General features: G+C 40.8%; 5 protein-coding genes across 10 annotated transcripts; 4 read left to right on the forward strand and 1 right to left on the reverse strand.

Moving 5' to 3' along the window:
- Nucleotides 1–822: 822 nt before the first annotated feature.
- LOC140780126 (ethylene-responsive transcription factor CRF1-like) lies at nt 823–3,416 on the forward strand. The gene has a single exon (XM_073125525.1). It carries the CDS (start codon nt 2,352–2,354, stop codon nt 3,216–3,218), a length of 867 nt encoding a protein of 288 aa, XP_072981626.1. The 5' UTR covers nt 823–2,351; the 3' UTR covers nt 3,219–3,416.
- Nucleotides 3,417–3,599: 183 nt separating this feature from the next.
- Nucleotides 3,600–4,407, reverse strand: LOC140766675 (cucumber peeling cupredoxin-like). 2 transcript variants are annotated; one of them, XM_073106207.1, is made up of 3 exons: nt 4,240–4,407; nt 3,875–4,126; nt 3,600–3,728 (listed from the first exon to the last, which is right to left on the reverse strand). In XM_073106207.1, exons 1-3 carry the CDS (start codon nt 4,361–4,363, stop codon nt 3,724–3,726), a joined length of 381 nt encoding a protein of 126 aa, XP_072962308.1. In that variant the 5' UTR covers nt 4,364–4,407; the 3' UTR covers nt 3,600–3,723. The 2 variants fall into 2 exon arrangements, with proteins under 2 accessions (XP_072962308.1, XP_072962300.1); XM_073106199.1 differs by lacking the exon at nt 3,600–3,728 and having other exon boundaries at nt 3,798–4,126.
- A 2,195-nt stretch (nt 4,408–6,602) lies between these two features.
- LOC140764966 (mitochondrial carrier protein MTM1) lies at nt 6,603–12,024 on the forward strand. Its single transcript, XM_073103858.1, has 10 exons — nt 6,603–7,110; nt 7,308–7,400; nt 7,916–8,044; nt 8,148–8,207; nt 9,856–10,026; nt 10,164–10,257; nt 10,541–10,632; nt 10,777–10,926; nt 11,185–11,243; nt 11,421–12,024. The coding sequence occupies exons 1-10, from the start codon at nt 6,874–6,876 to the stop codon at nt 11,551–11,553; spliced, it is 1,218 nt and encodes a 405-aa protein (XP_072959959.1). The 5' UTR covers nt 6,603–6,873; the 3' UTR covers nt 11,554–12,024.
- A 795-nt stretch (nt 12,025–12,819) lies between these two features.
- Nucleotides 12,820–15,602, forward strand: LOC140761739 (uncharacterized). Of its 5 annotated transcripts, XR_012104617.1 has the most exons (6): nt 12,820–13,022; nt 14,449–14,559; nt 14,640–14,734; nt 14,834–14,894; nt 15,072–15,202; nt 15,304–15,602. XR_012104617.1 is itself a non-coding variant. In XM_073099197.1 (5 exons), exons 1-4 carry the CDS (start codon nt 12,888–12,890, stop codon nt 15,104–15,106), a joined length of 360 nt encoding a protein of 119 aa, XP_072955298.1. In that variant the 5' UTR covers nt 12,820–12,887; the 3' UTR covers nt 15,107–15,202; nt 15,304–15,602. The 5 variants fall into 5 exon arrangements, 2 of the variants coding, with proteins under 2 accessions (XP_072955298.1, XP_072955308.1); XR_012104613.1 differs by having other exon boundaries at nt 14,449–14,734; XR_012104616.1 differs by having other exon boundaries at nt 14,449–14,734; nt 15,076–15,202.
- A 5,468-nt stretch (nt 15,603–21,070) lies between these two features.
- LOC140761253 (TPR repeat-containing thioredoxin TTL1-like) lies at nt 21,071–25,524 on the forward strand. The gene is made up of 7 exons (XM_073098515.1): nt 21,071–22,305; nt 22,921–23,122; nt 23,223–23,407; nt 23,491–23,824; nt 23,932–24,136; nt 24,973–25,079; nt 25,175–25,524. The coding sequence occupies exons 1-7, from the start codon at nt 21,401–21,403 to the stop codon at nt 25,325–25,327; spliced, it is 2,091 nt and encodes a 696-aa protein (XP_072954616.1). The 5' UTR covers nt 21,071–21,400; the 3' UTR covers nt 25,328–25,524.
- The last annotated feature ends 15 nt before the right edge of the window (nt 25,525–25,539 follow it).

Below are 25,539 nucleotides of genomic sequence, written 5' to 3' on the forward strand. Positions count from 1 at the left end.
GAAGTAATAATTTAGAAAATCTCAGTCTAATTATTCCAAACATTATCAGTAGTCCCCCCCCCCCCCCCCCCCCCCCAATTTATGCAATCTGAGACGCTACCCTTTGGACTAGCTTTTCCCAACTAAATTTCCACAACCATACAGTGCGCGCCAGTGCAGGAGTACTTCTCTTTACTCCAACTCCTATATATGGTTTCTTTGATGCATGATTCAAAGAGATAATAAGTCGTTCAATACAGAAGCTTTGTAGGGTCAGAATCCACACCTCCTCCATCGTCTAGAATCCAATCAAGAAGAGAAGAAAAGTAGTCGATTTTTAAAAAGCATGCATGCTAACTAAGCCCACTCGTGGGAGACTCTCCTTTCACTCGCCTGGGGTTATTTAATTCGGGCAACGATATGAACGCCACGATGCAACAGCAGCAGCACAGGAGGATGATGATTCCCAGCATGGGTGGTCGTACTGGTAAGTGATCAACAGTACTAACTCTAATGTCTGTCGCATTTCACGTGAGCAGATCCACAGAGCATGGGTCTCAAAGCGTACGGCAAACCCTACCAAACGATGCTTTAATATTTGCGGTAGGTGCTCTGTTTCAATACACCTTGCGGCTCAAAAGTACTCTGCCGCATCAATGCTCCTGTAACGACTAATAGTTGAATAGAGCTCAGTTCGTTATTGCTGGAAGACTATAACTTTTTAGGTCTAACTACTAGTTATCTAAAATGTAATACCATTAGTTTAAACGAAGGAGTCTAAACAAATGATTTCAATGCTATCTACAGTAGAGAAAACGGAAGCCGTTGATTAATATATGTATATGTATAGTTAATTACTCAGGCGGGGGCACAGTAAGACAGCTAATTAGTGAAGGGGCCAAAACCACACTGACGTGGCGCATGACCCAAGGATTTGACCGCATTAATTTAGCCGAGGCGGTGGTGTTGGAACCGAGCCACCGGTCGAGCCCCGGGTCACGTGGCTCCGCGCGGGAAACGAGGCGGGCCGGCACACGAGTCGCACGACCGTTGGTCCACTTTCAGGATCGGATCCTTCGGTGCACGTCGGATACTTATCCGCGCTTTCTCCTGTCCCCGCTATCCGGATGACACCCGTCCCCTGTTCTTCTTTCAGCTCGCTGAAGGGTGGGGCCCGGGTTTGCTATATGTGGTCCCGCCTCGTGACCCTGTCATAGGTGGGCACGTCAGGGTAAGGCTGCTGTTTGCTGGAAGGGCTGCGATGGAAGGGAGTTGAAAAGATTGACTGCGGCAGCGGCAGCAGGGATTTACTGCAACGGGGTACTGAGCAGTGCTTGATTGACTTGTCGGAGGAAATTCATACAACCGCGGACTGCAGATGATCTGCTCTTGTGAAGTGAGTTAAGTAAACCTGGATCAGTGAAAGGATTAAAAATTAAGACGAGCGTGGGTTCCAATTTCTACCGTTGGTTTGATCCTACATTAACTTAAGCCTTTCTCTCTCCCTCTCCCTCTCTCTTTCTCTCTCTCTCTCTCCCTCTCTCCCTCTCTCCGAGCTCTCTCTAGTTTCAAAACCCCACCAAAACCTTATCTTTCTCTCTCCCAGAGAAAGCCTAAACCTCACAAAAACCTTTCCCCTCTCTCTTCTTAGATCTTCTTCTCCAGGCTCTAGGTTTAAGCCTCTTCATCCCCCTCAAAGCTTTTCCGTTACTCTTGGGAAGCTGGAATAGGACTAGAAAACAACAAAGTTTGTGCTGTGCTAATACGCGCGTCTCCACCCATTTACTGGAGTTAGTACCATTCTTGGCCATTGCTCTCTTTTCCCACAGCCCCAAATCGTTATCTAACTAAAGGCGAGCACTGTGTTCTTCCTTGGTTCTCCCCCATTTCCCCTTCCCCTTTTGCATCCCAAACTATCGAGTACTTTCCTCGAAATTGCCCTCCTTTTTCCTTCTAACGCCTTCTTCCACCCGTATCTATTGCCTCTACGGAGATTCCCTGCTCCCCTCTCGTATCGCCTTGGCAACTTCCAACCACGGATTGCTCTTCTTTTACTAACCCCTTTTACTGTTCCGTTTCGAGCTCCTCTCCTTTTTTGTTTCTCCACAAAAAAAAAAACGTCTTTACTCTTTAGTCTTTATTCCCCTGTAAAATCTCAGAGGAATCCCTCTTTTTATCCTCCATTTATGCTCCCTGTCCAGATAAAAGTCGCAACTTTGTTCCTGGTTTCTGGGTTTCATCCACAGGGGAAGTGAGTAAAAAGAGAAAGGAGGCACCTTTCTTACTGGGCCAGGGGGTCTTATCCTTTGGTGAAGCGTCCCTATCCTTCCCCCCCCAGGACCCTCGTTTCCGTCACCGGCGGCGGATTCACCATGGCGAAGCGGCGAACGTTGAGAATATTCTGGAACGACCCCGACGCCACCGACTCCTCCAGCGACGAGAACGGCGGCCGCCGCGTGGGACGAGTGGTGAGGGAGATTGCGGCCGAGCCGTGCTCCGCGGGCACCTGCCGGGGCGGTGAGAGGACCGTGGGTGTTTGCCGGAGCAGGAAAGGCGGCGCGAGGAAGAAGGCAAGGAAGCAGCCTGCGGCGGCGGAGGTGGGCACGAGATTTCGCGGCGTGCGACGGCGGCCGTGGGGGAAGTACGCAGCTGAAATCCGCGACCCGTGGCGCGGCGTCCGCGTCTGGCTCGGGACGTTCGACACTGCCGAGGAGGCCGCCATGGTGTACGACTCCGCTGCCATCCAACTCCGCGGCCCCGGCGCCACCACCAACTTCTCCGGCGACCCGCCACCACCAGCAGCGGCGGAGGACACAAACCCCGCCTCTGTCTCCGGTGGCGGATACGAGTCCAGCGACGAGTCACACCATTCCCTCTCCTCCCCGACCTCTGTGCTTCGAAAGGTCTCGTCTTTGTCGTCGCTCTCCGAGGAGAGGACGGAGGAGAACGAGAAGAAGGGCGGTAAGGATACCGTCAGAGTAAGCTTAATGGAGGAGCTGGAGGAGTTCTTGCCCTTCGAGGACGTGCCGCTCTATAACGACTTTTTGGGCTTCGAGATGTCGGAGCCGATGATTTACGAGGAGACGACACGGATCGCGTTCTCCGCTGACGGGTTTAACGATGCGGTGCTTAGCTCGGGAGGGGCCGGGAACTTCGGGTCGGTGACGTGGCAAGGGGATGATTATTTCCGGGACATCGGCGATTTATTTCCCCTAGACGCTCTTCCCGCCATATTTTGATCGAGTGTGCGGCGCTCGTGCTTGCCAATGTGTGAGAGAGAGAGAGAGAGATGGAAACCGTCCGGCTGTTCGGCTGTTCCTCGGATTGTTTTATTTTCGTTGCTAAGTTTTGCTTTTTTACCCCCCTATTTCTTTTGAGAAATGTATGAGTTTAATTTTCCAAAAAGGCCCTTGCAATTTGAACTGAATAATTATCCAAATTAGATTGCTAGAATTGCTGATGAGTCTCTTTCACCAATTACATCTCTTTGGTAATCATCTAATAAATCTCAGTAACAATTAAATTAAACATATTTTATACCCAACCAACCCTTTGAACAAGCTTTTTAGTCCTGAAATGAGACAAAGTTCATATATGACATGAGATAACAATTGAACTCATTGGCATTGGTGTCTAGCACCAAGCTTAACTCACAGCCACTCATACCCACGTATATATAATGAGTTGTAATCCAATTAATGGACCTCCCCTTCTCCTCGGATGGACCGTAATACATCCACTCCATTAACCTGTAACAGCAATATATATGATATAAAGGTTAAGAGAGACATAAAATTTCCTAGGCACCTACCAAATTTTCCATCAAAGAAAGTTATATGTATACTACCCCCATGCAGTAGCGACTACATCATCAAAGCAGCAAAAGAAGCATCACCTGAGGGTTCAACCACGGCGGGCGCGGCGGCGGCGGCGGCGGCGGCGGCGGTGGTGACGTTGATGCTGAGCTTCTGCCCAGCCTCGCAGTGGATCCCAACGCCGCAGTAATAGTAGTGTTCTCCGATGTCTGTTAGCTCCAGAATAGTAGGTCCATTGTGATACCTTTGGATCACATTGTTCTGTGTGCATGCATCGAAGTCCTCCTTTGAAACTTCGAGGAGGTTATTGGCTCCACTTCTAAATAGGAACACTGCAATGCAGTTTGTAGTTAATGGTTAATAATTATTAATAGACTGAAGCTATTAGAAATGGTGGTTTTCTTTATGATTAATATATATAGGCTGTTTTAATTAAGATACTCACCCAGTTTGTCTCCAAGAATGAAACTCTTGCTCTGAGACCATTCATTGTAGAAGGTCTTATTCTGGGGAAGTCTCCACCCTTTGCCACCTCCAACAATGTGATCCTTAAAGGCCTCTGATGCCATAAGAAGGCAGCCCAAGAGTGCTAAATGGAAGAGGAGGTTGTGAGTTTCTGCCATCTTTCGATCTCTTCTACTCCTGCTTGCCTTCTTCCTTCCTTTTGGTGAACGGAAGAGGATTTAAAGTCGGTAGAAAGAGTATTCTGAGAACAGGAGAGGGCATCGAGTCCACTAATTTGTGTTTCTATTTTTGTGCTACTTTTGCTTATTTTAGCTACTTTCTCCATTGGCCATCACAATCTCATTTGCCACCAAACAAATAGATTTTCTGGCTATTTCAGGTAAACTGTTTTAACTATGCTTATGTTAGTTTATCAGAAAAAAAAATTATTTAAAACATTTTATATTATATTTTTAAAATTTTTATAAATTATACCCTATATTTTATTTATTTTATGATTCATATTCCATCTTTGATAATTTTATAATCCGACCATTACTATTTTTATATAATTCATATTTAACTATTAATTTAACGTAGTTAGTACTAAAAATAATATTTAATTATAATAAATTTATAAATATATAAATTACTCGTATCTTTTTTTTATTTTTTTTCTTATTCTCAAAAGAGAACAAGAAGAAAATAAAGAGGAGAAGGGAAGGGATAAAAATGAGGAAAGATGGTGACGGTGACGGGTGAGAAAGATGGTGAAAGAATATACAAAATAAAAAAGAATAAAAAAAATATTTTAATAATTATTAGTTAGTCAAAATAATATTAGATATATATTAAATACCACCGAGTTTCTAATAATAGCTCTCAATTTCTATTATATTCCCCTACTTATTCCACCACGTTGATTCTTGACAAAGAACGAGACACGTATAGAAGAATTTGGGAAGAACGTTGAAAGTTGATTCTCCGTTTCAAATTTAATTTTCTTCTCCTTAGGACGTGACGCCAGCACTTAGATAAGCAGCACAACTCACACGGTCCAACGAATAAAATTCCCTTTCGATGACCACCTTTTATATATATAATAAATAGCGTATAAAATCAAACGTATGATCGATCGTAAGACTTCTGCACAATTCTCCTTTTCTTATCTCTCTTTTTTAACATAAAACTTTATTAAAAAAGATAGGTGCAACAGCATACAAAATAATTACACACGGCAGCTGCCCAGGAAATAATTTCTTTTCACCTTTAGCTTTGACATTTTAGCTAAAAGAGAGGTACCACCATGCCCTGGAAGACATTTTTTTGGTTGTGCCATCTTCTTGGACGGTGTTAACCTTAACCTAGAGTATTATGTAGATATCTTATATAATGGAGCATGCAATTTATATATAATAAAATTATAAAGTGTATCGTATATGTATATATCTGACTCGAAGAAAACTTTGCTATCCTCCCTTATTGTTATCCTCTTCTCATCATCTTCTTATGGGTTTTAACTGGTTTTCACCGTATGTGTCGTGGCACCACCCTATCTATCTTTTTTGCTACATTCATTATTTTGTCTGTTCTATCCCTTTCTTCTACTATCCACACCCCTGATCTCCTTTTCCACCCACGTACATCTTCCTTTGCCGCCTCTATTTTGTTACATTTGCGTTGCCATCACTACCATCCTCCTCCCTTTCGCTGATATCACAAATGCCTACTCCCATCGCTACTTGCCCTCATCCTCTCTATTGCTGTGACGATTATAACCCTCACTTATTCTTTCTGTTTGTTTGCTCTACTTGGCTCATGTCCTCTAGTCTTGTCGTGGCAATCTACTATTAACACGATGACATTGTTTGTGTTGCGTGGTGTTTAAGCGCATAGTGTCATCGAATTATAAGATGTTTTAAGATTTTTTTTTTTTTCATTTCTCAGCTTTGAGCTAGCGTGCTACTATTTCTCTAGTTTGAGTTGCGATTTTGTATATTTTCTTCTATTATTTTACTGATATTGATTGGGGGGATTTTCTTCTACAGCCTTTTGAAGATTTAAGAAGCATATTGATTTTGAATCTTTTGGTTATGTAATTCTTTAGTTACGTACATCTAGTGCTTGATATCATAGTTGTTCTTATAGTAATGTACTCTACTGTAACTAAATAAGAGACTTATGTCGAAGAATGTCACACTATTTTCGGTATCAAATCATCTACCAGGTCCGGAAAAAAACGTAAATCACATATCGAAATAATAGAGTTGTGTCCAAATCAACCACCGTATCACATTAAAACAAACCGGCTCACCGCTGATTCGTGGTTCGCATCGACCGTACGACATACGAAGTCAGGGGTTTCTAGAAGCCGAGAAGAAGAAGAGGCCTTCACCTCACCTGTGCCCTTTCCCTCCTAAAAGAGAGGAGAAAGAGCTGGTTTCCTAGACTTTCCAAACTTGCAGCCTCCTCCTCCTCCTCCTCCTCCTCCTCCACTCCCTTAAAAGGAATAACTACCACTATCCTTCCTTTTATTCCGACCTCTTATTTCTCTCCCCCTATTCCGATCGTATCCGTCGATACTAATCTTTGGAGGAGAAGCAGTTGAGAAGGGGATCGAATCGTAGGGTCTAGGATGGCTGGTTGTTCTCGGCATGGCTCGCCGTCATGGATAAGTGCGGCATCGAGGGTTGACTTCGAGAACATCTCCAGGTCCGATTCGGGTTCCGCGCCGTCTTCTTCTTCCCCTTCGAATCGTCCTTCGCCGTCGAGATCGTCCGATTCCACTATGGGCTTCGCGGAACGATCCCTCTCTGCGGCCGGAGCCGCCTTCCTCTCCGCGATCCTCGTGAATCCACTCGACGTGGCTAAGGTAGACCTAGTTCTTTTATCTCTTAGTTTTATTTGGAGGAAGCTAGTGATTTGTGAATTTGTGAATTTATTAGGGTTTCCATTTGATTTCTTCTGCTTCAAGCCTTTATAAATGCAAAAAAAACAATGATTTTTTCCCTGAAGTTTTAGTTGAGTTTGATTTAAGGCTCACGGTTTCGTCCTTTGACCTGATCACAGACAAGATTGCAGGCGCAGGCGGCTGGTGTTCTATATTACCACCCTCCGCAGCATCAGTATGGAAGGCAGATGGCATCCCTCGGGCCAAACACAGTACGACCTAATCTTTCTCAAGTTGCGTTTTGGTAAATTTACTGGTTGTGATTGTTGGTGATTTTGGATGACAAGGCATGAGAAATCTCTCTATGACGTATAACGAGGAATATTTGGGACTTATTTGTTTGATCTTAATATAGGATAGGTCCAAAAATGCGTAGATGTTGCTCTCTCCATGATTTAGTCGTTGTCAAATAATTGATCAATCTCTTGATGGTTTCTTTCCAGACCTGCGCCTAGAAAAGACCATTGATTTGATGGCAGATAACCTTGTCCAATATGTAGCAAAATGAGATAATCGAGATGAAGTATATCAATTCATTATTAGCTGTTGTTGGACATTCTTAAATGCCTTTTACATGTATTTTCTACATAATATACATCTCCTGTTAGTAAGTTTCTTTATATGCTGTTTCCAGAGAATGATGCCATGTTGAACTTCTTTTTCATTGCAGTTATTAAATTGTTTAAATTGTCTAACTTATGCAATGTGTTGACTGTATACTATTCAGTTGCTCTCAGATATTAGATGTTCTCCATCATGCACTCGTGGTGTGGTATTTGGCACCGAACCAGTTTGCCCCCCTGATTGTTTCCAGTACAAGGGGACATTGGATGTATTTTTCAAAGTCGTTAGACAGGTTAGAGTGCTGATATCATTGACTTGTATAATAACATAGTATGAACTCTTTATTTTGATAAAGTTATATTTCAGAATTTTGATCTTATTTGGAAAAATCATAGGAGGGATTTGCTAGATTGTGGAGGGGTACCAATGCAGGCTTGGCTTTAGCTGTACCAACAGTGAGTTTCTGTTTCTACTTTTTCATGAATGTTTTCTTTCCCTCCTTTTCTCTTTTCGGTTGTGCCATTTCCTTTTCTCTAATATTCCCTCACAAGGAGCATTTGCATAGCAAGCATCTAATTATATGGTTAGACACATGAATGTGTTTTCACCTGGCAAATGACAATTGACCAGACTAACCATAATTTAAGTTTATTTATTTCTTTTTGTTTCTGTTTGGATCATGTTGACGTTTTCAATTCTCAAAGCAAGCTTTCAGCAAAGTTATCTTATCACTTATTCAGAAGACCTGTCCCATAAAAAAGTATATTGGCATGGTTAGCCATTTCTTTGAAAGCATGCTGCCATCTTCTCCCTATTCACTACAGCTTCTGCCCTCTTTTCCTGTAGCTGCAGCCTTACTACCCTTTTTTTAATTCAGTCATTCTCTTCCAATTCTCATTTTCTTCTCTCTTTGCTGCTGGTGCTGTTCAAAAGTTCTCTGCTGTCCTGAATTATTCCTGCAACAAAATCAACTATTTTGGTGCCTGAAATCCAAGGTGAAGTCCATGTTTTGACATCCCAATATTACACCATTAGTGAATGATGTCTAATCCTAAAATTTGCTTGTTTGAAACTTCTTTATTCGTTTTATTTGCTGTCCTGTAAATTTTTTACTGTGGAAAATTGTCTTTTCCTGTAAATCTAGGCCTCACCTCTAGTCGCCTTTTATTCTCATCTTGTGTTCTTCATAGATTTGTTCCTTTTTCTTGCAATTCAAATTTAGGCAATTGGCTTAATTTTGAGATGTTTCTAGAAGACTAGAAAAGTAACATCATCAGAGTAATGATTGCAAAACTCCAGGAATTTGCAACCTATGGAAATACCTGCTCTAGAGTTTCTTGATACTCCACGACTGGGCCAAATTTAATGGATCTCTCTCTCTTCTTCTAGAAGGGTCACACACATTTCCATTCTCTCTATTCAAAGCTGAATAAGTAAACTAAATTAAATACAGTTTGGGCTTCTGCTACTGATAACATTTACTAGCAGTACAAACTTTACCTACTTTTGCTCATCTTTAGTCTTTATCTTCCTTTATAGTTCAGTTGCCTCTGACCTCTGTTTTCTATTTTGCTGCATGACTATAGACATTGGAGTCAGATTAGGAGAGGTTTTTTTAGATATTTCTTTTTTTTCAGAATGACTCAGGGAGCTCTAGGCTTTATTAGTATCTTCTTGATGGAGATACAATATGCTAATCATAAAACAAGTCTTAAGAACGGCTTGTTCTTGTTGATGATGAAGTATTCATCCTCTATTTGTTTCATAGATATATTGCTATGCTCTTTTGGCAGCCAAACTGTTATTCTTCTCTTTCAGGGTTGTGAAATTTATTTTCTTCTGGAATGAACATAAGATAGTGTTCTTTGTTTACTGCTTACTGCTAGATGTCAGCATTTTAATGATGGTATCACCATCTTCTTTGCAAGTGAGATAATTCTAGTAAGATATCTTGTTATAGGAAATATTTTTCAATGTGTTTGGTAACCAAAATATTTTGCTAAGTTTTTTGGGACAGCATTTGGTTATTATGATTATCATTTTCTTCAGTATAGTCATTTATATGAACTGCTTCTCTGATGCGCTTTTCTGATCTTTTAACAGGTTGGAATATACTTACCTTGTTATGACATATTCAGAAACTGGATGGAAAATTTCACAACCTGCAACGCTCCAGGTTTGACTCCATATGCTCCATTATTTGCAGGATCACTTGCACGCTCACTGGCCTGCATAGCTTGTTCGCCTATAGAGCTTGCAAGGACACGAATGCAGGTTTCAATCTCATTTCCACATGTTTATTGAGTTATCTGTTTTGTATCATCTGTTTTTAATTTAAAAGTCTGTTTTGTACTTCTGAAGTTGGTCTCTAGAAAATCTTAGCCTTTTGTTATTCGTCGCACAATTTACAGGCATATAAAGAGTTTCGAACTGGAGTAAAGCCCCCTGGAATGTGGAAAACGTTACTTGGTGTTCTATCACCTCTCGGGAGTACAAATCAGAATTGTATGTTGATTTTTTTTTTGTGCTGAGTACTTATATTTTGACATCATTAACAGGAACTTGATCACCTGCATCTGCATTTTGATTTAATTAACCAGTCTACTTCCTTTAGATGTTTGTCTAATTGAATTGCGTTGGGCAAATTTTGTCATTGGACTCTATTTTGGCATATGTAGTTTGTTTCAACTATGTTATTAGCAAAATATATTGTGGTTTTAGCATATGTAGCTTATGTCAGCATTGCCTTTTGCAAAATACTGCTGTTGATAGATGCCTTTGTAAACAGTACAAAATTATCGTGTTTTGTGGACTGGTGTGGGAGCACAGCTTGCTCGTGATGTTCCTTTTTCTGCTATATGCTGGTCAACTCTTGAACCGGTGAATTTCCATTCCATCACATTGATTCTGTAATACCTTTTTATTGATCATTATGCACTTGGAAAGTTTAGATGATAATGTCAATGTTCGTATATTCATTTAGAGCTTTGTCAATTTGTTGTTTTGTTCTTCTAATCTGTACAGATAAGGAGAAAACTACTTGCACTAGTTGGTGAAGAAGGCAATGCAGCTAGTGTTCTAGGAGCAAACTTTTCAGCTGGCTTTGTAGCAGGTACTCTTGCTTCAGCTGCTACTTGCCCTCTTGATGTTGCAAAAACGCGGAGACAAATTGAGGTTGGTTTTCCTTTCCAATCGGTTTATTGTAAACCAAATTATTGTCCGAGACAAATTGTTGCATTCACAAACGTTCCATGGTTAAATTTTTAAACAAGTGATGTGATTGGAAACCAAATTATTGTCCTTTCCTTGGATTCCAACTTTTCAAGCATCTTCATTTAGTGTTCATCTCGGACAGTATATATTTTAAAAATACGTTTTACATGATATCAGTGCTTCTTCATGCACTAATCTGCAAGTTGTGAAACTTTTCAGAAGGATCCAGAGAGGGCTCTAAAGATGACTACAAGGCAAACACTGGTAGAGATTTGGAGGTATTTGTTCTCTAATAAATAGCTATAGTACCAGCTACTCCGATAACATGCGGACAAGTGATATTTTGCTATCTGATTAACCAACTAGGCAATTTTCAAGGGCAATTGTTACTTAAATTTAGTGCCTTTTAAGTTTACGGGGTGCTTTATTTTATCATCTTCCTTTTGTCTTTGCAGGGATGGTGGGATGAAGGGTCTCTTTACAGGTGCTGGCCCACGTGTTGGACGTGCAGGTCCATCCGTTGGAATCGTTGTTTCCTTCTATGAAGTTGTGAAATACTTTTTGCATCAAAGAAGCACGAATACATGAGCATGGGTTGGTTATCCATGGAAGTCCTTCCTCCGGAGTTCATGGCTGTTTGGATCAGCAGCTTGACAGGGTTGTACCAGATGCAGACTGCACCGCGTATCCTTTTCACAGCCTTCCTTTGGAGGATGAGAAGTTTGGACTGACGACTGACGCACAGTTTCATAAGACACCCGAGTTTCCTCATCAGATCATGCAAGGAGCTCGTCAAATTTTGATAAAGATTTTGGCTCTTTTTTCTTTTTATATTGTCAGGTTGCTGGGGGAACCTGAGACTCATTTTTGGACGTTGGAGAGGCTTCCGTCTCTCATCTTCCCTTCTTCATTTCCTTTCTTTTCCTTCTAAAATTCCAACATAAGTTAACCTAACTTATGCCAGCGTCTCGCTTTAACTTAGCGCATGATCCTCTAAACTTAAATGTGCATTTTTTTTCTTTCTTTCAATAAATTGGGCTAAACTGTTGATGTCTTGAAGGCATCTGACACTTTCAGTATATCCTGCTTCGAAGTTATAGGCTTTCATAATGTATTGATATCAAGAATTGTTCCCAGGACTTCGTCCAAGGAATTGTTATCTTTTTGAAAACAATGTATTAATTCAGGAAGTAATCAATGGAAGTAAATATCGCAGCAGTTCTTTTTTACTTAAAAGTACATTAAAACTTTATTCATAGCCAAGAAATACCTATCCTACATAGTTTCATAATTTGATGCTATTCTTTTCAAGTGAAATTGCTCGAATCTGACAGCAAGACATGGATCTAGTAAGGCAACAGCAATAGAAGAGACGAGGTGAGTGATGGGGAAATTACGAGGAGCGGTGAGGGAGCGACAGATAGGAAGAGGATGGTGAAAAGAAAATGAAGAAATGAGCAAGAAAGAGAGAGAGAGAGAGAGAGAGAGAGAGGGGGCAAAAAGAAAGAGAGGAGAAAGGAGAGAGAAAGTCTCCTCCCCAAGAAGAGGCAAGGTGATAAAGCGTTGTGGCAAGAAAGCTCTCACGAGAAAGAAGCTGGAACCCTAATAAATACTAATGGATTGGTTTTTATAATTTCTTTTATTTTATTAATAATTATAATATAATTAAAGTGTGGGGTATTATTCATAATCTTTTTTAAAAATAATATTGGAAAAAGTAAGGGGTTGCTCTATCAGTGTATCCAATAATGAATTCATCCGAGTATTGTAGTTTTATTTACATATTTCTTACGGGTCTAGAAGGTATTATCATATTTTTTACGGGTTCTTCTTAGTAAAATCCCTTCCTACGTTTCCGTCCTTACTTTCCCTCTCCTAAGTCCTAACCTCTCCCATTCTAACTCCTCCTCCTCCTCCTCCAAATGCCTAAGGATTCGCACGGAGCGTCGCCGGCGAATGGAGTACGGATGTTTCCCGACCTCCCGATCGGAAAACCGTGGCTTATCTCGACTTGGACAGTTCGTCTTCAAGATGGAGATTTCACTTCGCATGACGAGGTCCTCCTTTCCGCTTCCTTTCCCCTTCTATTTTTATCTCTTTTGGACGTTTATTTGTTCCCCCCTTCATTTCTGGTTTAGTCTTGTTTGAAAATCTCGGGTAAGCAATACATGGTGAGAGGTGGAAGGGATCTATTCAATTCGTTGCCTGATGCATTCAATGGAATCATTCAGATTGGTGTGATCGAGTGGGGATCGTAACTCAAATTTCCCTTCTTTTGTCATATACATTTCAACTTTGGCGGGACTCCCATTTAGGTGTAGTTTGTGAGTTATCTGTTAACAATTCATCATCCAAATAGCTTACTTTTTTGCTTAACATTACCTGTGAGAAATAATAAAAATGTTGAACTTTTAAATGAGTTCTCGTGCGCCATCTAGTCTCAAATTTGAGGAAAGAACCCAGATAGTAAGAGTTTATTTTCTTCTTCAAGTGAAAGTCGATTTTACATTTGAAAAGCCTACACAAGATATCTTATGCATGCTATCTAAGTAGAAAGAAAAATAAATTTGTTCAAACGAAGATTTATTGGTGCTATTGATGTAACTCATATGGACATAGTTATGATTCTTCTTGTATTTTATTATGAACTATTAGAATAACATTTCTAGGGTAAAAATAGCCGTTGGGTTATCCACCTGGTTTAGTATATTGATGCCGGAAGATCTCTTTACTTGCTTACAATGTCCTGCCCAAGCACAAAATTTTAGACTAGTTTGCTGCAGCAGAGTCAGACTTTCTTCGTTTCTGTGATGCATTACATACTTATGTGTAATTTCAGAAGCAAGGATTCACCTCATCATATTAGTGCCAACTTGCAACTTCTTAGTGCAAATATCAGTAAGTTATATGTTTTGACTTGGGAATTGGGATGTTGGCTACACCAGACCTTCTACTAGTTCCAATTAGGAGGATGGCTCCTACTTTAAGACACGAGTATCCTGCAATCTTTTAATTCCTAGAGTGTTTTATGTGATTTTGTCCATTTTCTGTAACTTTTGCGTCCAGATATTTTCTTTTTTGATTCAATATGTGTGATTGCATAGTGTCACTTGACTCATATTTGCAAGAATTTCTAAGTTGTGTTTTCACGGATAACTTTAATGAGATGGAAAACTCTGAGAAAATATTCTCTCACATGGACCCAATTTCCTTAAAATTGTCAGCGTGATGGCTGTATGGCCCAATGCGATGTGTCCATTGGTGTTATGTTCTGGGGAAATGGATTAATCATGCTGGTATCAGTTTTAGTTTTGCTATTCGCATTTTTAGATTTCTTATTTTCTTGAGGAAGAAAACTTAATCTCCTTTTCCAATTGGACTATCAATACAGCTGAGAGAAAGACTAATTATTTAGATTTTTTATTTTTTATGCATTTCCTTGTCATGTGAATAATAATTAGTGATGTGTAATTCTGATGGCAGGGCTACAAATGTTGCTCTGAGGGTGGTCACTGGTCTGTGTCTCTAGGATCTCCCTACACTTCTGTGGCTATTCTAGAGCAGGAATATAAGAGTGACATTTCTTCACTTCTGGTGGGCCTGAGCACGATGGTGTGTTTCATGCTTTTGATTTTGCCAGATTCTGACTCCCCTTGTTATTTTAAGTATTTTAGTTGATATTGAACATCGAACTGTGGAGACCTTGTTTAGATTATAATAGGATGAGTAAAGTACTGGCTATACAAGAACACAATGGAGTGCATCATAGGTATCATATCAAGGACCACTTCAACTAATGTAATTGGATATGGGTTCTTAGATTGCAACCTATTAGACTCCACTGACTGGATTTTGTTGCTGATACCAGGGTAGCCTTGCTGTCTATAATCCTTTGACAGAGGAGGAAAAGAAGGAACTGGAAATTTCATGTAAGTGATTTGAGTTCATATACAGTGGAAATTTCATGTAAGTGTTTAAAATACTCTAATTCCTGGAAATTTATGGCTTTTTTGAACTTACACTTTCCTTACTCATATTGACCATTGGGAATGCCATGGAATGAATTTATCTGTCTGGCTCCCGGCTCTTCCAATGGGCACAATTAGTCAGTCAGACACAAATGTTGAGAGGCAGTGAGTGAGTATGTGCAACACAGCTGGGTCATCATGCCTTCTTTCTCTTGCATCCATTCACTACAGCTGGATCGTATGTGGTACTACTACTAGTGATGGCTCTGGTATCACTCGACCTCCTTTTTTCTCTCAGAGTGGGATCTTATTGGGTCTTTTAGCTCACTGTATACATGTTGAGTTTATTTATACTGACTCTTCTGTCCAGATTAAAATTGAAACTCCAAGGAACAAGAGCAACTCTTGCTCGGAGATCATTGAAGGGATTTTTTTTATGCCAATTACAAGAGAAGGCGAACTGGCGGCAATCCTGCAATTGAAAGATACTGGAAGCACTCTGGCCCTTGGACTTGGATTGCAATGTCTTATCAGGCCTGCTAAACATAACTCTGTCAGAGAGATATGTTCAAATTGTGTACGGTTAACATCGTGCTTTATTGGCATTAGACGTCTCATTGGCGAGCAGTCATGCAAATTTAATTCAGAATCGGAAGGAATATGCTTCAACGGTGACAGTGAACCTACAGCACTTGTTGTGTAGTCAAAATGTGAGTGTTCGAAGTGCGTTTGGAAATTAACATGTTACTCGTGCCCACATCCATCTTTCTCGGATCAATTAAAGAGGACCGACTCCATGCCGATGCTTTCAACTAGTGCATCACTCCGTTATGATACAAATACCGAAGCCTGCAGCATCGATCCATTGGAAAAGGTGCATTCTGGTCATCAAACTCCTTGGTATTTCGGAATCGAAGATGAGATGGTCAGTCGCACTGGCAATAGAAAAGAAAGACAACGACATGTGATCAGATAGTGGAATAAGATAAAAAGAGGATAGGATGCTGGATAGAGAGCCCAGGACAAAGCCAACCGAGAGAAATAGAGAAGTTGAGAGGGACCTCTCTTAATTTCCTCTCGCAATAATAGCCCAGGCATCCATGATCTATCTCTATCCATGAGCAATGGCCTTTTCCTCGATGCATCCAAAGTAGCCAATTAATTAACTCCTTAATAAGCGACGAGGACTCGAGTGGTAGTTAAAACTCTCATGTCATGAGTAAAAAGAAGAGATTAAAAATAACAAGAAAAGAGACAAAGCTACAAAGGAAGGAAGGACAAAGATGGTGACATCGGATGGAGTGGCATCCATATCCATATCCATATCCACATTGCTCCCACGGCCCCATGAGAGCCATCGTCTCATCATCCTCCGTGGATATATACATATAACCATCCATCACCATGCTCCATATTGTATTATTATTTATATATATATATATATCCCATGCATTTCCTCCACCGCCACGTGGCACACGTGCATGCTCAGGGCTCTTCACGTGCCTCAGACACGAGCCACATGCAGCTCTTATTAAGATATTGCGAACCTTGAAACGCCTCCTCAAACACTTGACTACGTCACCTCGATTCATCCTGGGAATTCTTCTTCTTCTTTTTTCCTACTATTTTAAGGAAATTAAATTAATGATAAGACCTTTCTTTTTAATTGTTGTTGAAAGTAACAAAATATTATGATTGAATTTATAGACAGTATGAATGGTACTTTCTTAGAGAAAAGATTGTGAGAAACTGAAAATAGATTCCCTATAAGCTCCTCCTAGACATTCTTCTTTCAGTGCAGCCCACATGGTGGGCTTCTCGGGAGATGAGAGATGTGAGGACTTTGGTTTATTAGTCTCCTAATTTGGATGCATCCCCCTTGTTACTTGGATGTCATTGGGCTCTTTTTTAAACTAATCTAAGTCTTCTTCCCTCCTTCCTTCCTCTGAGCTGTTGGTGTTTGTGCAGCAGGTTCGTGAGCTCTGTACTCATCCTCCTTGCTCTTGTACTTAAATCCTTGGAGGCAAATTGGAGTCTTTCAAGCTTTGGCATAATTTTTATTTCAGTGAAAAGTAGGCAGTAGGTTGAAGAGAAAGAAGCCAGAATAGTAGAGAGTTGGACAAACCTTTAATTAGAGCAGTTGGAAGTCATGTGCCAGGGTCTCAGATCCTAAACTTATGTTGGTTCCAAGTTCATCAATGACTTGGTGAAGCTATCCATTCCAATCTGAATGCTTAGTTTCAACTTTTTCCACTGCATTTGTTACCAATTAATGTGTGCATTGGATCCTTCCAAGGTCCTTTTTCTTTACACTAAATCAATCAATTCTTTTATTTAGCTTATTGAGCCTTTGTTCTTGAGGCAAATCCCAAAATCCAAAGCCACAGAAAGGTAAACATATGTATATAATTTTTTTTATTAAAAAAAAATTTGGGGTGAAAGTCAGCAAAGGGGAATTTGTAGTGGTGGGCCTGAAAGCCTTACTAAGTACATATTAGGTTCTTGAGTTGGAAGTCATGTTGATTATAATTATGTATCTTTAGCTTGTACCTATATAATTGTTCTGAAGCATTCAAGGCACTAATAAAATAATCACAGGCAGATGGTGACTGCATTAAGTAGAACAGGTGGCATTCAGCTACTTTTTGAAGCCTTTTGGGTGAAAAGAGCCTCACCATTAATGTTAGCTTTGCAATAGACTCAAGTTGATAAAATATATATATTTATATATAGGCATTAGATAAAACTCATTCTTAGTGATTTTTTTTACTTGTAATTTTGAGTTTCATACAGTGAGCCTTCACAGAGAATAGGTGATGCCACTGCAGGGATCCATCCTGTCCTCTTAAGTACAAGCATACATTAGTCCCTCCTTTTATATTAAATAGTAATAAAGGGGTTGCCACAAAGAAAGGATTAAGAATCTTTCAACATTGCCATGGAGATCTATGAAGCTTTCCCTCCCTGCAAAGTATGCAACTTGTAGTTCCATTAAGCCCTGACAACTTCACATGGGATTCTGGATGATACCCATTTGGGTCCAATCCCTCAGAGGAGGGAGGAATGAAAAATGGAGTTAATTAATTAGCATTAATTATCTATTGGGGCTTACATGTGACTAGTGCAGCTTTCTGTATGTTTCTTTAAAAATAAAACCCAATTTTTATATTTTCTTTTTGGTGCTTCATTATAGCGAAGCTATCACTAGTGCTATCTTAATCAATACAAAAAAAGAGCATCATCTTCTTAACAATTTGGCCTCTATCTATCTATATATATGCATGTTGCTTGTACCATTGACAAGATAGTTTAGCATATAGAGTGAGAGCCCTCACTCTATGCAGTAATAAAGTGACATCAGAATTGATGAATATTTTTGTAGCTTGTCGCATTAATTCTTCACCGTCAACTTTATACCCAGATCTAACTCATATATGTTTGAGAGGAGAAAAAAAATAAGGAAAAGAAGAAGAATGAAACCCACATCCACATGTACTTTGTTCGTTTAAAAGAAAGCATCTTCTCATTTTGGATATTCATCAAAAGGACACTTGCCACAAAGCAAGCATATGGGACAATGTTTATGCCCACTATTAGACTCTAACCACGTTTAATTGTTTTAACTACTAATCCTAAACAGTCTCTTTTTGTCTCAAAACTGTGTGCGGTTTGTCTAGCCGCACACGGACATGTACCTTATGCCCCAGCTCCTACATATTATACTTTTAAATAAACTTCTAATTATGTTATTTAAATACTAGTAATTAAAAGTTACTAGTATATATATATATATATATATACTAAATTATGTTAGTATATATATATATATATACTAAGTATGGTGATTTTATTGGATGATAGTGATGATGATCACAGTTACTCTAATGTTATAGTCATCCTACTTGCACCACTTAGATCAACATGCTTTGAATCCATCCGAGTCAATCTAAATCTATTTGTTATCGAAACTCCATCAATTACAAGTATATAATTAGTTCTACGTATCTCCATCCATCTTAATTAGATTCTTTCCCTATGGTTATTATTATCATAGCCAACAGTGAACGGTCAACGTTCAACAGTCAACCTTACAACAACAATTCGGAAAAAGAGAGAGAAATTTTGTTTTTCCCTTTCCCAAGTGTCAATTCCTACTCCACCACGTCATCAACCAACGGTCGGACTCCCTACCAAATTGGCAGCCACGTAAGCAGTCACATCATCCCTGGACCAAATTGCCCATGCCTCCCATCATTACCTTTAAACCCCCCTTGCATCATGGTAGGCGTACCTCGAGATTCGCGCCAGCCCGAACCGGTGTTACCGCAGGCGACGGTGATCCATCGTCATCATCATCCATCGGTCCCCGGCGCCTCCTTCCCTTTCCGGAAAAGATTCGCCACGTCATCGAGTACGACTGCCCCCCAGGGCCCTTTTATGGGACGTGTCATAATGCCATCGCAGCGTGAGATCAATACCGTCGATCATGGCCGACCGACGGCGGATATTGGGTTGAACCGCCTAGAGTTACTATGCGGAGATGAGGAGCCAACTCAGCAGGGCCCCGAGCTTATGGCACGCTTCCAAATAGCAATGAGTAGGAATCGCGGGCCCACCGTAGTCGCGTTTCAAAATTGAGTGGGCCCATGGGTCCCTTTCCGTGGGCATATAAGCGGAAGAGGAGTACAACGTTGGAGATCGGGATCGGTTTACTTACCGCTCCCACGACTTCGCCCCCACAACGCTTAGGAATTAACCAGGAGTTAATTAGGAGTAACTAATTAAGTATATATATATATATATATACTTTGACCTAATTAAGCACTCACCACCATACTCTAGGGAATGGTTTAGGTATATTTAGGCTGTGCTAGTGGAATAATATAAAGGCATGGGTGAGTGATGGGCCACCTTCTAATTCGTAGGATTCATCCTTAATTGTGCCTAAATCCTATCGGTAGGTTCACCGAATAATAGTAGGCTCCTAAATTTTAATGCCCCAGTAGTTAAGGTGGTGGCCTTTTAATATGTTTATCTAGGTGATCATTCTCATCCCCTAGAAGCAAAAGATAATTAAGGCAACATTATCATATCCTCTTTATTTTCTTATACTGTTGATGAAGTGTTATTTCTCTACATTTTAGAGGATTAATTAATCATATAATAAGACACACGCAATTCATGAATCTAAAACTTCTAACCAAACAAAAATCCAAAGAATCTAATAACTCTACGATTGACCACAATAACTGAGCTCATTAATTTCCACTAATGGCATTTAAAAGGGCCACGATTAAGATTTAATTCAAAACAATTACTCCACCCATTTGATTATAACCGAACCGGAGCTCGACGGGTCGCAGTTCGATTCGAACCCGACCCCGCTCGAGTCCGATCGATCGATCGATCGAACTCAACGGTCCTCTTAACTGCTGCCGTTATCGCCTGACGGTATAAAACTCTGGAATCGTCGTAACGCCGTTAAAATTGCTTAGCTGGAGGGCTATCGGGCTCTTAGGGTTCCCTGAATGGGCCAGCTGGCAAAGCACACCGCACATGGCCAGCTGCCCCTGTCGCGAGGACATGGTAAACTACCAATCTGCCCTTTTCCTCCATAATAGGTTTTAATGGAATTACGACAGCGTTGGAACATTTTCTCTCGATCGGGGGAAGGTTTCTGTAAATTGATATATTATTGGGGGGTATCCGCGTCATTTTTCTGGTGGTCTTGAATCTTTCCTTGGCTTTGTGGCTTGCGTAAGGAGAGAAATCTCGAAAGTACCGAATCTAACCATAAATTGTTGCATAGAAAATTGCGAACTGGAGGAGAAAGAGAGAGAATAATTTAAAATGTATATAATTAATTAAATCTATAAAAGTACGAAATGGAGGGCGAGGAATGGGTAAGAAAAAGAAAAGAGGGGGTTCTTTTTTGCCTTGTCAAAGTGTGCATAATACTCAAATATGAGAACTTTGAGGGATCTAAGTGTAAAAGAGGAGGACAAAAACAAAGGAAAGAGAAGGGTTACTGTCACCGGAGGTAAGTCTTAACTGTAGGAGAGAGAATTGATGGGCAAAATAGAGAATACTCATCCTTTTATTTGTTTCCTACTCGCCCACTCTTCATCTCTTCTATCTTTTTTTTTTCTCCTCTTCTCTCTCTCTCTTCTTTGCTTCTTCTTCCCTTGGCTCCTCTCTCTCGCTCTCTTTCTCGTCAAATCTACCCTCAATTCATTGCTTCCTTCCTCAACTTTCCATATCACGAGATCCCCATCTCTTCCTCTCCATCCTTTGCCTCTTATCTTACTCTCTTCTTCGCTCCCATGTCTCCTCTTTCCTCTCCCTACGATTCTCCAAAGGCACCATCTTGGTCTTCTCTCCTCATTCCCTCTACCCATTACAGCTAGCACTAGGCATTGATCCAAAAGTCGCCACCTTTACCGAGATCTAAGGCGATTCGAGCCCAGATGTCGCGTCCCGGCGATACCAACAAGGCCGTCTCGGGATCCGGGCTCGACCCAGATCGGTTCCACTCGTCCCTGACCTTGGATGGCGACAAGCCCGATTCCAAGGAGTTTCCGGACCTGGGCTCTCCAGTTTCCCCTCTCAGAATCACAAACACCAGCAGCAGCTCGAGCTCTTCCGGTTCCATTACTGGTAGATCCACTTCTAATGTTTCCGGCTTGAGGAAGTCCGACGCCTCCATTGGAGGCGGTGGTGCCGGGCGGCGCAGCCATTCTGGCGAGTTATCGGTGTCCGGCGAGAACAGCCCAACTGCCGTCGATAGCAGAAACTTGAGACCCGCTCATCACCGCTCCGGCTCGGGCCCATTAATCTATTCTGGAGGAAGCGGCGGGGCCGGAGGTGGAAATAGCAGCACGGCGAGTTCTCCGATGGTCAATGTGCTTCCAGCGGGCAATATCTGCCCTTCTGGGAAAATTGCGAAGATGAGTATGGTGCCGAAGAGCACGTCAAGGAGCGATGTGCTCGGATCGGGGACTGGGAATTATGGCCACGGGAGTATAATGCGGGGAGGGATGAGTAGCCCCAGCGTTGCAGCAAAGTCCGGTGGAGATGGATTTCCGGGGAATTTGGGGGATTCCGCGAGGAGGGCCGCGATGAGCGCGAATTTGCAGGAGGTGACAAAGGCCGGAAACGAGCATTATAAAAGGGGGCAGCTTGCAGAGGCGTTGAGGTTTTACGACAAGGCGGTGGCATTGTGCCCGGATATAGCTTCATGCCGGAGTAATCGGGCGGCGGCATTGATTGGGTTAGGAAGGTTTGGGGAGGCAGTGAAGGAGTGCGAAGAGGCGGTAAGGCTGGATCCCATGAACGGCCGGGCGCATCACAGGCTGGCCTCATTGTATCTTCGGTGAGACCAGCAATGCCATTAGCTTTTGAGTGATTTGGCTATTCTTTCTCACTGAATAGGTTTACATTATGTTCTTATTCTTACGCCTGAAATATTTGATCTTTTGTCTCGTCGATGTTGCATCTTAATCTATGCGCTCTTTATTTTTATAGTCTGTTATATGATGATTTTCTTCTCTTCTTCTTTTGGGTGAGTAATCAACAGCTTGTTATTCTTATTTTGTGATTAGAAGCAATAATAGCATTTGCTTATTCCTTTTATTTTATTTTTCCTATTGTTGTGCTGTTGCTTATTCCAATTAATAAGTTTGAAATCCTAACACAATCTCTATGTCAGGAATCTAATATGTATATCGTCCTTTTTTTTTAGAAAATAAGTTAATTCCTGTCTAACAAATTCAGGATATCTAAGCTACCTCAGTTGAAAACCTGTTTCCAGCTGATAGATTATTGAATTACTAGTGCGCCCCTTCATGGAGAAACTTATTGCTTTTTAGCATAATTCCAACGTGTAGAAATCTCCTTTCCTAATACTTAATATTTTATAGTTTTGATCTAACAATTAAAGAGCTGAATTCCTTCAAGTATCAATGTTATATGCCATTTTCTTTTACAGGTTAGGAATGGTAGAGAATGCGAGGAGGCACTTCTCTTTGGTTGGGCAGGGTCAGCAGTCCGAGCCGGCTGAGTGGCAGAAGCTTCACGAAGTGGAGAGGCATTTGGGAAGGTGTGCAGATGCCAGGAAGATAGGAGATTGGAAGAGTGCACTAAGGGAAGCTGATGCTACAATTGCTGCAGGAGCAGACTCATCTCCCTTGGTAAATCTCTACAATTCATAATTGCATTCGTTTTGAAACTTGGTTTGTGTGTTTAATTTTAGCAAATATAAGAAAAGTTGTAATCAGTTGGAATTTGCAGCTCTTTGCCTCGAGAGCAGAAGCCCTTCTCCGTCTTCATAAGCTTGATGAGGCCAATTCAACTCTATCGAGTTCACCTAAATTGGATGGCTCGGTACCATCTTACTTACATACCAAGTCATTTGGTATGCTATCTGATTCTTACATCTACATTGTCCAAGCCCAAGTCGATATGGCATTAGGAAGGTTTGCTCAAAAATTTCGAGTCCCTGACAAATTGCATTTTAAAAATCTAAGGTGAGTGAGAATTGAAAGTTGGACTTTTACAGGTTTGATGCGGCGGTTACAGCAGCTGAGAAGGCTAAGCAGATAGATCCTAGTAACATGGAAGTGACAATGATGCTAAACAATGTGAGATTGGTAGCAAGAGCTCGTGCTCAGGGGAATGAGCTTTTTAAATCGGGAAACTTTTCTGAAGCTTGTATAGCATATGGAGAAGGGCTGAAGTACGAACCATCTAATCCAGTCCTTTATTGCAACCGAGCAGCCTGCAGATCGAAGTTAGGACAGTGGGAAAAATCAGTTGAGGACTGCAATGAAGCCCTCAGAATCCAACCCAGTTACACCAAAGCCCTTCTAAGACGAGCTGCCTCTTATGCCAAAGTAAAGTATCTCCTTCTCTTGCCAACCATTTCTTTACATTTTAGTTCATGTGACACCAGTTGATAAGTCCCATCTATTTCTTGTACTTGTTCTTCAACCGCAATTAGCTTGAGCACTGGTCTGAATGTGTCCGAGATTACGAGGTCCTCAGAAAGGAGCTCCCTGAGGACTCTGTGGTGGCTGAAGCCTTATTCCATGCTCAAGTTGCACTGAAAACATCTCGAGGTGAAGAAGTCTCCAATCTGAAGTTTGGTGGTGAGGTTGAGGAGGTGACTAATGTGGAACAATTTCAAGCGGCAATATCTTTACCTGGTAAGGTCCCCTTTTCTGTGGTTCGGTGCATCTTTTAAATTGGGTGATGCCACTTATTCTTTCCTTCCAAGCTCCTTTAAATGTTAATCTGGCTGGTTGATCTGTTTCCTGCTCTAGAAAGCCATGCTTATCTATTCAAATCTATCTAACTGTAATCTTAAATGATCTAGACCTCCTATTGATATGGTAGCCATTAATATATACTATACTATATATCTTGGGCCCCTTGTATATTTGCCGGTAGAAGTTCCAAAATATTATAACTATCCCTACATTCTTTAAATATCATATTCATCCTTCAGAAACTTGGGAGTCTATTATAAATGCCACTACACAATTATATTTATAGTTATCAAAACCGACAAAACATCATATTCCCCCTCACGAAGTCAATCTATCCGGAATGCCACCAAATCATTAAATAGTAACCCTAAAACCTAAACTTCATTATTTGCTATTGTTGTAATATTCAGCTTCCTTTGGATGATTTTTGATAAGCAACCTAGAATTTAATGAGCAATATATACCGGCAATACTGTGGTAAATCGTATAATTAGTTTCCTGCAGGTTGCACTTTTGACAGAATTCCAAGGAAAAATATGATGCTCCATAATAATGATATTTTGGAAATTTCGTTGATGCAGAATATGTAAAACCATCTACTTTTCAATCTTTTTTGACGTCCTGAGTTTTAATCATTGACTGCAAGAAGTTGACCTGGAATTTTCTTTTATATTTTGCGATGTATATACTAAAACTGTTTCTAGTAGATTATGTTTTCATTTGGCGGTCCATTTTCTCCCTTGTGATAGCATTGGTGTTTCACAATTTTTCAGGAGTCTCTGTTGTTTATTTTATGGCAAAGATGAACCACCAATGCACCCAGATGACCCCATTTGTGGATGCCCTATGTACCCGATACCCATCTGCGAATTTCCTTAAAGTAAGCTGCATCTCTGATTCTCTATGAAGTCTAATCTCCTCTAGCCACTATCATGTCAATTTGTGTTTTATTTTTGCTTTCCTAATAAACTACAGGTAAATGTGAATGAGAGCCCTGCTGTTGCCAAAGCTGAGAACGTGAGGATAGTTCCGACGTTTAAGATCTACAAAAATGGAACCAGGATGAAAGAGATGATCTGCCCTAACCAGCAAATACTGGAATATTCGGTGAGGCACTACAGTCTCTAGTTTTGAGACAAATGGCTTATCGTTGATAAATCCTTTGCCTCGCGCTACATTTAATCAGTTCACACAAATGTCAGCTTCTACGAAATACCAGCTACACAATAATTCATTGAGCAGAAGCATGAACAAGAGTCAGCGAGAGAGAGAGAGAGAGAGAGAGAGAGAGAGAGAGAGAGAGAGAGAGAGAGAGAGAGAGAGTTCATTTTACCTTATTC

Source organism: Typha angustifolia, chromosome 1 (assembly GCF_048772165.1).
Source record: "Typha angustifolia cultivar Huaian chromosome 1, ASM4877216v1, whole genome shotgun sequence".
Classification (NCBI taxonomy): Eukaryota; Viridiplantae; Streptophyta; class Magnoliopsida; order Poales; family Typhaceae; genus Typha; species Typha angustifolia.